This window comes from Onychomys torridus, chromosome 3, assembly GCF_903995425.1.
Source record: "Onychomys torridus chromosome 3, mOncTor1.1, whole genome shotgun sequence".
Classification (NCBI taxonomy): domain Eukaryota; kingdom Metazoa; phylum Chordata; class Mammalia; order Rodentia; family Cricetidae; genus Onychomys; species Onychomys torridus.
In genome coordinates this window covers 64,569,888-64,582,865 of record NC_050445.1, presented here as the reverse complement: position 1 = coordinate 64,582,865, position 12,978 = coordinate 64,569,888, and the positions used below count along the sequence as shown (strand labels likewise).

The 12,978-nt window shown below is 38.9% G+C and overlaps 1 protein-coding gene across 1 annotated transcript in view; it reads left to right on the top strand.

Annotated features, from left to right (window-relative positions):
• Positions 1-12,978, top strand: part of Vps50 (VPS50 subunit of EARP/GARPII complex) — a 116,357-nt gene that overhangs the window by 1,991 nt on the left and 101,388 nt on the right. The window contains exon 2 of the mRNA XM_036180518.1: positions 4,394-4,462. Coding sequence (XP_036036411.1) covers positions 4,394-4,462 — 69 coding nt within the window. The remainder of the gene's footprint in view (positions 1-4,393; positions 4,463-12,978) is intronic.

Here is a 12,978-nt window from a genome sequence, read left to right as displayed (position 1 = left end):
TTCTTTGCAGAAGATTTGCAGGGAAGGATGCACTTTGTTATCTGGCCTTATTTAGATGAGATCTGTTACTCATCATTCCCCATTATGCTGGTCCCTGTTCTTTCAGTTAAGTCAACAAATTGAATTGAGCATTAGGTGCCAGGCACTATTCCAGGTTTGAAAGAAGCATCAGTGAATAGAATAGACAAGTGCTAAGGCAGACATGGGGAGCAATACTTGAGGAAAAGAAGGTAAGGAGGTCTGGGAATTTTGACAATTTAGGATCAGTTACATCTTTACATACAGGGTGGGCATGGAAAGCCTCAGTGGAAAGATAATGCAAAAGACCCGACAGAAGTGGCAGGGTGAGTTAGGTGAGCAAATACCAGCAGAAGAACAAATTCAGATGCCCCAAGGCAGGAACTGTTATGATCCAATGTAGGCAGAATAAAGGGAGTAAGGGGAAAAGGCCGTAGGAGATGAGGTCAGAATGAGGGCATAGAGCTGAAGGCAGAAAGCAGGATCACACTGAACAAGGTAATAGAAATACCATGACTTTTATTCTGAGTGAAATGACAGACAGAGAAACCATGTAGTCTGATAGAGAACCCCAGAAAGGCCATTTTGGCCCCTGTTTTACTAATAGACTGAGGAAGGAAAAGGCAAGACTTGAGAGACTACTGCAGTGACCCATGTGGTAAAGAGTATGGGCCTTATCCAGGGTGCTAGGGGTGGAGATGCACAGAAGAGGCTGGATTGTGGACCTGTTGTAAATGGAGAGCTAGAAAAGTTTCCTTATGTGTGTGTAAATGTCAAGGATGGTCCAAGTTGGTTGAGCCCCAAGATTGAAATTGACATTTTCTGAAATGGAGGAAGTGGGAGGGGAGTGATTTGAGTGAAGAGGCCTTTAGACTTGTAAAAATCACTGCTTAGATATTTAAATAGAGACAAAGTAGAGACTTCACCACATGTATCTGAGTTTATGGGCAGGATTCTGAGGCATAGGTAAACCTTCAGGAGTTACAAGTCTCTGACTAACTCCTTAAGTTACAGAAAAACAGGCGGACAGACAGCATTGCCTGAAGTCGAGTGGAATGACTATAGATATATGAAAAGCCCTTTTCACTCAATGTTGAGAGATTATGCAGAGTAGAGTATGAAGGAGCTGTCAGTTTTGTGAAGTCTTAGCAACTCGAATGACCACCAGCATGTAGCAGATGCTTAATAAATATTTACTGAATATTTATTATGCTAGATAGAGAGAACAACATAAAGAACAAGGATTTGAAAGCTGTTGTAGATCAACCAGGTAAGACTTGGGTGAGAGTTAGATTTGGAACCTGATAACAGCACTTAGTTACTTTCACAAAAATTATTTATTTAACTTTTATTTTATGTCCATTGATGTTTTGCCTGCATTCATGTCTGTGTGAGGGTGTCAGATCCCCTGGAACTGGAGTTACAGACAGTTGTGGCTGCGACATGGGTGCTGGGAATTGAACCCCAGTCCTCTGGAAGAGCAGCCTGTGCTCTTACCGCTGAGCCATCTCTCCAGCCCTGACAACAGCAGTTATGAAGTGGTAGGGAAGAAAGTCTGGCTAGGGTAGGTGCAAGAGAAACATGGGGCAGAGAGTTGGAGAGAGATTATGAACACTCAGGTCTTGTTGAAAAGAGAAGGAAGCACAAATAGTTGCAGATGTCCTCTTGTTCTGATAGAACATAAATGGCCAGTCTCACAAGAGGAACAGAAGTTCGTACAGCTGTAATGGAAGTGTCTTTGCTGTTCTGATAGAACATAAATGGCCAGTCTCACAAGAGGAACAGAGGTTTGTACAGCTGTAATGGAAGTGTCTTTGCTGTTGATCTGATTTGGGCAAAGAAAGTGCAAAGGCAGGTTTATTGATGCTGAAATTTATATATGCTTAAATTGTGAAAAAAAGCAACATAAGAGAATAAAAGATAGTGGATAGTGATGATAACATGTTTTTGTTTAATAAAATTAGAGCACCACGGTTACAGCAGTGAATTTGGGCCTTAGATGAAAATAGCAGAAAATTAACTTTATTTTGGTAAGAACTAAAAGAAAAGATGATGAAAGGGTTAATAACCTATAGTCTTAAATTACAGTTGAGTGCCAGATATTTTTATAGATAGCTAGGTCCTTATTTTTTCTTCATTTCTGTTTTGTGATCCCAATAATACTGAGAATAATGGTTAAAACTCATGAATGTTTGCAAGGTAGCTGGTCCCACATTGGTTTCTCATGGGAGCTGTCTCATTCTTTCTAAAAAATCCCTGAGTTATCACGTGGTTGGGGTATAATCACAAAACATGACTGGTAAGGTTGTGCAAGGCTGCAGGAGAGTCAGGGTACAAACCAGGTGGTCTCTTCCATTCTCGTGGCTCCTGACATAGGGCTTCCAACTTTTATTATTATTTTGTACATTTGGCAGGAAGCTGCCATGCTTACTCTTGATAATTATGTAGTAATTTAGAGGTGAAAACTTTTTCTAGATACAAGTATATATCACACTTGCATTCTAGCATCTAGGGAAAGAAGCAGACATGCTATATTCATGCAAGGATTTCTGTCAGATTAGTTAGCCTTGAAAACATGTTTAAAGACATACCAATTACACTGAAAATGGTATTTGAGTAACAGTATCATTAATGAAGTTTTACTTCCTATGTGTGTAGTGTATAGCTAATACATGTCTGTGGAAGTTTAGATGTCTAAGTCAGCCTTGCCGTTTTTGATGCTGTGCCATCATGTGAGCTGCTGGTGAGAAACCCAGTATAGGACAAACAGCCCAAGCCTTGTGACAGGCTTCAACACATACTCCATTGCAAGGCATATTAGACTACAGTAGACTTTAGTAAGTGTTCCTGGAAACTGCAGACTGCAATCAGCTGCATGCTCCCATGAGAACAAAGTGCTGAGTAGTTGGAGATTGGAGCCTGCACAATAATTTCTACTCAGTAATTCTGTGTGTGTGCGTGCTGTTTGGGAACTTTGCTAGCCATTGGGCAATAGAGGCAAATACCATTTGCTTTCTCCTTTAACCTGAGACTTAAAGTGTGAAAGAAATATGTGCACTTAGTATTTAAAACTTCACTGATTGGGCTGAGAGATTGTTTTGAAAACGTCTAGCTGTGTTTCTGAAGCATTAACAATCCTTTGAGTCTCCTGAGGTGCTAGTTAAAATGGAAGTTCCTGATCCCAACCCAGAAGTACCTATTCCTTAGGTTCATGGTAGGGCCCTGGCATCTTTAAAAGTTCCCTGGAGGATATTACTGGACACAATCTTTAGTTATGCTGGGAAGTACTATATGCCTTGAAGCATAGGGATTTAGGAAGATTCCTAAGATGAGATGCTTCTGAAGCTGGTGGTGTGTTGGTTTTCTAATTTTTGGAGATAGGAGAGGGAGTGATGACAGGAAGTAGGGATGGGTGGACTGGATACTCTGGGAACAGTGGTAGAAAATATTGTTATAAACCTGTACATGTGGCTGGTTGGTGTTATTCCCTTGCAAGCAAGATAAGCACCTACATCTTACAGAGGACAGTGTTTGAGTCTGAAGTAACTGACAGAAGCACACCATACATTTTGGTGATTAAGGACCCCAAAAGGTCAGTATGAGGCACTTAAAGGCAGTTCAGCTATGTTAGAAATCTCTCCTCAAAATAACGTCTAGCTGCTTTTGCCTAAAGACTAATGTCACTTCTTTAAATAGTGTATTTTAAAGATGGGGCTTTGAAATGGAGTTTAAGTGCTGAGTTCTTTCTTTCATCCTAATTTTCCTTGGTATATGTAAGGCTTTCAGAATCCTTCACTTGATGTGCATATAGAAGGTACCACAGTGCCAAAGAATGGCTGGAAGCAGTGAGACATGGAGTCTATGTCTTATCTTGGCAGCATGAATTGGCTACATTAGTGAGAAATAGTCAAGGTTAACAAAGGGCTTGCTTAGGCTTTAATTAGCATTTTTAAAAGTGTTGAACTAGATCAGTTGGTTAGTATTTTTTTATCTGTAAATCATGAGACTGTGCCTTGCTTGGATCCTTTTTTAAGGTGGATTTGTTAATGGTTTAAATAATGGTGTGTTTATAGACGGCTTTGTCATGTTTCCTTCCTTTGGTTGTTTTAAAGTTGTGGTTAAGTTAGACTTCTGCTTCTCTGCCAGCGGTACCACATGATACTCTTATTTTTAAAATACTAAGAGCATATCCTTGCTTTCATAGCAGACTGTATGTATTGTGATAATTGGTCTTAGAATGTATAGTCTCTGTATTTTCAAGAAGGTAAGTCTCATTTAAAACTGTCATGTCTGTTTCACTAGGTGTGTTCAATCCTTTTACAGTTCTTTAGCACAATTAAATTGTGTTTGTCTCTCTCTCTTTTTTTTTTTTAAGGGTCTGAAAAGCCCTCCGGAGAGCCTCAGTGATCTTGGTGCCTTTGAGAGTCTACGGGTCCCCGGAAAGGTATTGATCTACATGTGTGGTGTGACTTCTCACCTCCACAAGAGCAGACTTACTGCCTCTGTGTACTAATTGCTTCCCCAAAGCTCTGCTTCCCACAGCAGGTGGTTGCTGGGTTAAGCCAGGTGATGTTTGTGCTTTCATTATGAAAGGAGTCAGTGATAGAGTCCACACTGCCAATTAATAAAGTTAGGGTTTATTATTATCAGATTCCTGGCGTGAAGGCAGATATATATATATTTATGTATGTATATTTTGCTTACTTTGTTGCTATAATTTAAAAAGTTAAAGTAATTTATTAACTGACTTTTTAATGCTGTAGCATTCCGAGCCCTGAAGTATATTTAATTATGTTTTTCCTTTGGGCAGAGAATTTTGAATAAACCAGTGAAACCCAACTTACACTAAGTCTGATGCATTTCAGATTTTAATTTCCTAATATTCATGTGAACATCTCAGTTTACAAGTTTAATGTTTGCTGGCTTTCCCCTGGAGCCCGTCAGCCATTGTTAACCCTGCTGCTGAGAGCTGAGCTGTGAATCACAGCTCCGCCACAGATAAAGGGTTTCAAAGGTTTTTAATTGGAGGGGGTGTGTGTGTGTTGAGTGTGAGTGTGTGTATGTGTGTGTGAGAGTCTTTTTTTTTAAACAGCTGGTTTTTTTGTTTTGTTTTGTTTTGTTTTTTTGAACCCAGGGTCTCCTGCTTGCTAGAAAAGTAATCTATCACTAACTAAACCTCCAGCCCCTGAGCATCATAATTAAAAACAGTCTTCTGCTGTGTCTGGCATCTCAATACAAGAAGCTTTTTTTCTTTTTCTATAATTCCTTTTATGTTTTTGTTTTATTATATGGGGTTACATAAGGGCATCTTCATACAGCTTTATAATGCACTTGAGCAATCCCTCTCCACAGCCCGTTCGTTGTCTGCCCCTCTGAGCTTTCACCCTCCATCGTAAGTCCCTTTTGCTGTCCAGATGGTTTAGCTTGTGCTTTTATGTCATTTGTATGTAGCCAATTTTATGTATTTATAGTCTTGGACCTGTAAATGAGAGAAAATATGCACTGGCTGTCTTTGAGACTGAGTTACTTTGCTTAATATGATCATTATGTCTGTTTTTCTGTAAATTACATAATGGCTCAAGAACCTTCTATTATGTATGTAAGTCACATTTTCTTCATCCATTCCTTGTTGCTGGAAACCTCTGTTGGCTTCATAGCTTAGCTACAGTGACTAATGTTGCAGCGAACATTGATGTGCAAGTTTGTCTATACTATGTTGTCAGGAGTCTTTGGGTAAATGTACAGAAACTGTATAGGGAATTGCATGGTAGGTTAGTTTTTAGTTGATTATGGGTGGACTGGTTTACATTCCCACCAGCAGTTCCCATCCTTGTCAACATATGTGCTATTTCCTTAATACAGGACTTGGCTTGTTCAGTTATCCCAGGCTTCTCACACCCAAGTGTCCACTCTCATCTCCTTCAGACACCTTCACCAGAGGAGTAACATTTGCACTTACTGTTAATCTTTATTGGAGTTCATACACAAGCATAGTATCTCAATATGGTACAATGTCAATCCTTTTGCATGAAGTAGTTCAGACAAAGACTTGGGCATCATATATATGTATATGTATGTATATGTATATAAAATTATAAAATGTTATAAATGGATGTGGTGCAGTTAGGAAGTAAGGACTAACCATACAGCCTAACTGATAAGCAATTGTCTTTATATGATGAAGAAAAAAGATGATTATACATTGTGGACATACTTTGAATTTAATTGTATTGTGTTTCAGAATCAATGTCAGGTTGATGGGTGAATCTCAGTAAAAATATATGAATTTCTTAATAGAAATGGTCTGTTGTCATTAAACCTCGAGATCCAATTTTTTTTTACAATAGTGGTGGCAGTGGATTTATGTATGGTTTTCCTATGGACCCTTTACTGTGTTTCTTTGAGATATCTGGCCCTGGGTAGAGTGTACAGTCTGGGGTCACAAGATCAGCAAATGAAAATGGTTCAGGTGAATGTCAGCTAAGCACCGGTCTTTTTGACACATGCCGAGGAGTTCCTGGATGGTAAAGTAGCTAATAGGAAGTGGTGCCTCTGATGTAAGCCGCAGGCTAGCCTTATGATAAGAAAGCCTCCCAAACTCCTCCCGCCTGTTCATTCTCTGCTTGCTGACAGCATCACAAGAACTAGGCAGTGCAGGGCTGCTACCCTCTCTCTGAGTGGCTCTACACACACAAAAGCTGTGCAGTCCAGAATGGTGATGCTCTGGTTGGTAGACTGAGTTTGATGTGAATCAGGCTTGCAGTCACTACTGAGCTTGACAGGTAAAAGATCTCTGTGATTGCTTACTGAGTGTGGCTTACTTTAACTTTAATGCAGAGCATTACACATACATACACACACATATATATCTATATATATCTACATCTCTCTCTCTCTCTCTATATATATATATATATATATATATATATATTTTTTTTTTTTTTTCTTTTTCTTTTCAGTATTCTGAAGGTTGATGTTTTCTTCCTGTAGTTTCCCTGTGAATTTTCATTAACAATTTGGAGCATTGACTGTTGTAGACACACTGTAGGAACTGGCAGTCCTGCAGTGGAAAGACAGGTCCTTCAGGGTAGCTGAGGCTTTGCTTGTATTACGTTCACATCAGAGAAGGCACATAGTAAACAAGATGATTGCAAATTCTGGCGGAAACCTTGAAGGAGAGTGGGTGATGAGATGGGCTCAGTGAGGCTGGGTTGCTCTACTTGAAATGTGTCCCCCATGTTGTTTTACATGAGTGGGGATGTCTCAGAGATTTTGACATTTGGATTATGAACTTTGTAATCTATCTGTTGCATGGAAAATACACTATATTACTGGGGTTAAAGCTACTTAATGGTGGGTTAAGATGGATGTGTTGATACTTAGTTTATGGTACTTATACAATTTAAATGCAGTGAAGAAACATTTAAATACTTCCACTCAGTGGCATCACTACACACATAAATATATAGGCAGAACATTGAAAATAATCCCTCTGTTCAAGAATGAGCATGTTAATTTTTCTTTTTAATGTATAGCATTCCTGAGCCCCAAAGTATATTTAATTATTACATTTTTCCTTTGGGAAGAGAATTTGAATAAACAAGTGAAACCCAATTTATACTAAGTCTGATATATTGTAGATATGAATCCCCTAATATTCAGCTCAGTTTACAAATTTAATGCGTGAATTGTTTTTTCTTTATTATATCGTTCAAGTTGGAAGAAGAAACTTTCATTTCAGGAAAGAAATAGACTAGTTTGAGTTGTGATATATTGCAAGGCTTTAGAATAAAGAATAGTGTGTACAGGAGTGGATTATTAGGATGGATCATATTACTGTTGGTTAGGTTAAAAATGATTAATGTTTGCAGATTCCATGCTGGTTCCATTCCCTAGGAAAAGGAGGACAGTGAAGGAGAACTGAAGAGCCAGGAGACCTGCTTTCTTTGTTTTTGTTTGTTTGTTTGCTTACTTGTATTTTTTGAGACTTGTGTAAGTACTGTTGGTGGTTGGGAATCATCTTCATGTGGTGGAGAGCAAGGAGCAGTTGTGGGGCAGGTGCACTGATACAGGGTCCTCCAGAGACTGACTTAAGAGGGTGATGGGGTCTGTGCTGAGTTGTTACTTGGACTGAAGGTGAGCCTGCTGATAAGGTGATGCAGACCTGAGGTGGAGAAATGCAGAAGCGTTGAGTTGAGGGACACTGAAAATAAGAGTCCAAGGCGGAAGATCTCACTAGATGTGGGAGGTGAAAGACTGGAAAGCACTGAGGCTGGAGGTGCTGTGGTGGCTTCTCTCAGCACAGAGCTTAGTTTTTTAAGAGGGTCTAGAAAAGGCCTTAAGACTAATGAAAAACAAAGAGGCTCTGCACTGGATTTCTCCTGCCTGATTCCCCGTTTGTGCTCTCTCTTCTCTCCAGCATCAGGGTCTCAGTATTGGCAGACAGTTTAATTGAAGCTGAGAATTATTTTTAAAGATAGCTTAAAAATTCTAAATGTTTCCAACGTCATTATCAGTGTTTTTCATATAATAAATTTAGAAATATAATTAAATCCTGTTCTTTTCTTTTTCTTCTTTTTTTCTTTCTTTTGGTATTTCAAGACAGGGTTCCTTCCTCTGTGCAGCCCTGGCTGGCCTGGAACTTGCTCTTTAGGCCAGGCTGGCCTTGAACTCAGAGATCCACCAGTCTCTGCCTCCCGAGTGCTGGGATTAAAGGTATGTGCCACCACCAACCACCACTTGACATTGGGTTGACATTTTTAACTGATTACAAGAAATAAGTACAAATATTTGGCAAAGGGTCAAATAAAAAATTTGATTAGTTTTTTTTGTGATTTTTAACTATCAAAATGCAATAAATTTGTATGGTTAAAATCACTTTTATTCATTATTTTTTGCATAAAACGATTAAAATTCTTTTATTACCTAATTTTATTTAAGTCTAGATTAAAATAGTTGTATTTTAACAGTCTTTTACAAATGTTCATAGATTATTTAGCTGAGTCCTCCTTCCAAATTGTAATGTAACCAGTCCTCCACTAGATGGCACTGAGAACCCGAAGAAAACAGGGTAGGCTTTAAAGCCTGGTTATGTAAAGCACAGAGACAAACTGAGGAAGCCACTGCATTTGATAGATTATTGCTGTTGTTCTAGTGGGAATATGAGAAAATGTGCCATTTCCCCATGTAATCAAACATCTTGCAATTCATTATAATCTTATGTGGTACATGGTTTTAGGGTATCTGAGATCTGAAAATAGGTTTTGAATTGTTTCATTTGGAAGTAGATCAAACCTGTATCTATCTGTTCAGTGATTTATGACTTTAATAATACTGATCGAATATTGAAAACCGTATATTTTTCTTCCTATTCTCCGTGTATAGATTTTGGCAACTAAATTTATTTATTTTTTGCTTTCAATTAGAGCTCTAACGTGATGTTAGCTTGATGAGACTGCAGCTTCTGGCTGCAGCAGTTGTAACAGAGTGTCATTTTTGTATGGCTGTCTTGGCTGGTGAAAGAACTGCTAACAGTTCAAAAAAGAAAGTCGGGCAAGGCAGGAGAGCAAACAGCAAGTGTGTGCTTCAGAAGAGCGGAATCTCCTCCCAGTACACAGCCAGTCTCTCCCTCTGTCCGTCTGTCTAGACACTCTGCCGTCTAGGTACATAATCAAGCATATGTAAACTGTGGTTCCAGTATTTATTAGTTTTCTGCAGAGTTTTGATTATGGGCCTATGAACTGAAGAGTTTCATGTCAGTTTACATGACATAGTTATGTAATTTGTTCAAATAAAAACCTAAAACTAATGGTTAGGTGTTTAAGCTGTTGTGTGTATTGACTTTAACTGTGAGGGGGTGTGTTGTGCAGTTATAACTAGTTACTTTTGGATTGACTTTGGCTCAGTTAGTATGGAGTTTTGGATAATTTGAAAGTAGTAGCTAAATGCAAAACTTACAGTTATTTTTTTCCTTAAGTACAGATGCATTCTCTTAAGAGATGAATTCTTAGTATGAAATCGCTTTGTAAAGTGATCGTCTAGTTCCTTAGAAACCATAAACATCCTAGAAATGTTTTCATAACATCTTTCATTTGAGGGCTTAAATTGTTTTATGGATTTGAATCCCCATAAAACCTTTCGTTTTTATGTTGAGATAAGAAGTAGCCTGGCTAACGCAGAGATATTGACTGAACTATCTGTTATGATCATTTTTCATAAAGTTACATTCATATGTGCATTTTATGTGTTTGCTCATGTAGCTTTATCTCCCTCCGAGATAATCAAAGTGGACGAGCAGCCTGGGTGGTAATGTATTCAACCTGTGTGAGGTTGCTGGGGAAAGAGCTCGGAATCATCAAGAACCTGTTCGCTGACAGCCTGCTAAAATTGCTTGCTTTATGCTGTTAATAAAATACTGAACATTTATGCTTACTGTTGTTACAATGTCTGACACAATGGCATATCTTATATATTTTAACTAGAGGAATATATAATTCTGACACATATACATGGATGTTTTGCTTCTTGGTGAACATGTATTTTTTTTTTTTTTTTTTTTTTTTTTAATCAGGGCTCTTTATTGCTTGACCCTGCGGCATAATTTCAGAGTTGCTTTTTGTCTCCTTCCTCGGCTTAGACTTGAGTTTCTCTCTGTTCTTCTGTCAGGTTGAGAGCACTTGTGCCTCCGTGCCTTTTGTCTCTGCCCTTCCCTCTGCTCAGCCTCTCCTGGCTGTTTATTTGTTCATGGTCCCTTCTTAGTAACCAGTTAGGGCGGCTGTGCCGGCGCCGAATTTCACTCACCCCTGGCTGCTGTCATTCCAGGAGAGTTTTACATGTGGAGAATAAAATGGCTGTTGTTAGATGTTAGCTGTTAGACTGAGCAAGAGGAGGCTGTGGAGCTTATGGAACAGGGCTCACAAGCTCCTGATGGCAGTGTGGGGCGAGCTGGTTTGTTCTTCTGCCGCCTCCTCTGTGTTCGCCTCCTCTGTCTGCATTTAAATCTGTGACTTTAATTGTTCCTTTCTAGCTTTAATTCTGAGGTGCATTGATGTACATTTTCTGTATTTTAGTGATTAGCTAAGTGTTGTTGCATTTTATATATAGCCTTGTTGGCAGATTAGGTTTGGATTTTCACATTTTAGAGAGCATTTACACTACATTAATCTTAATACTCATTTAATCATATATTATAAACCAGAACACTTGCTATAAAATAAATCCTTTAAACACTTCATTAATAATAAACAACTGGCAAGAATGAACTATTTAATTCTAAACTTAGTTTAACTATCTCATTATTGTAACCTTTTCTCTTAACATATTTTGATATGCCATGAAGAATTTTATTTGGTTCTATTTTTTCTCAAGTTTGCCTTAAAATTTTTTATAGGAAGTCTTTTGTTCATTTTGTGTATAAAGTATTATCTCACACTTATAAATTACTTTGTCAGATTCTGATTTAGATAAAGAATTGCATATTTTTATACATCTCCAATGCTAGGAAGTGAGTTTTTAATTCTAGCAGAATTATGCAGCAGTTATATTAAGCTATGAAATACAGCTTTTTCTGTTTATTTTTCTCATTTGCATACATAAAATACTCCCAAGTCATCTAATACTTTTGTTATTTCTTGCTAATAGAGGCATTAAGAGTTTATGGACCATGTTGCCTACCAAAACTGTTTTTGTTTCCTATTCCATTTGAATACAGTTGACTGTTGAATATAGTTTGATCTGTAATTACCGGCGTGCTGTGAAGCCTGGCGCTGCAGAGCACAGTGGTGAAGACTAAGGAGCAGTTGCAGTTTGAAGTGTGGGATCTGACTGAGCATGCAGCCTAGCGCCGAGGAAGCATTTAGGGAGTGAGTAGGTGGAAGCAGAGCCGGACGGCTGCACATGCAGCGGAACAAGAGACAGTCGCTTTTGAACAGTCTGAATGAGCTCAGCTGTGTGTTTCACAGGGCGCTCGCTAGATGGACTGAAAGGAGTGCTATTTTATTGGGATACAGTGGCATATCAGGGTATTTGGTTTGGATGGAGTCCTCCATTGTATGTTCTGTGTCTTTTCCCGCCTGGCTTGGTTTCATCACTGCCCTTTTAGGAGTGTTGCATTAGAGTATGAAGTGTGCCATGGTAGTTCTTTGTGTTCTCTGATGTTGACGGAGTCATCTCCAGGGAGGAGATGCACTTTTGCACTTATACAGATTGTCCTGAGCTTAAATTCATCACACTTTGAAATGTACATTTGTGAGATATTTTTAAATGAAATCACATTTTCCCTTTGGCAATTTTAATAACTTTAAAACAGATGAAAAATTAAAAGTGTAGGTTTGAAGAGGCTAAATCAGATTTCCAAGGTTCTAGAGATGCAACTAAAAGCAGAGGGTCCCTGGCCTCAGGTCGTCCACCGGTACTGACTGCTGGAGAGCATCAGCATGGTGTCGTGTGCTGGTGCCAATCAAACCCTTAAGATGATACCTTTGATCATTTCATGTATTGGGTTTCTGGCTTAGCTACAAATGGTAGTTTCTAATGTTACTAATTTTGTAATGTGCAACATTTCTTTTTGAATGGTACCAACTGCATTTATTTGTTTGTGGTGCTTAGGCAGCATCACCCTCCTGAGGCTTGCATTTCAGATGCCTGTGTCCCTTTAAGGGAGGGAAGTTTGCTAGAGAATTCTGAGTCCCTTTCCTTTCCATCCCTCTCACTTTATATTTGTATCGAATGAGTGGAAGATGCCTGTCTTCCACAGGTGGTGTGGAACACACACACACACACACACACACACACACACACACACATACCCTATGTCAGATTTGAACACCACTCACTGTTCAGGGTGCTAAGTGGGTTAGAGTTGCAAATAACTTCCCCTTCCCATCTGCTACTACCCCAGAAGTTGCAGAGAGAGAGAGAGAGAGAGAGAGAGAGAGAGAGAGAGAGAGAGAGAGTGTGTGT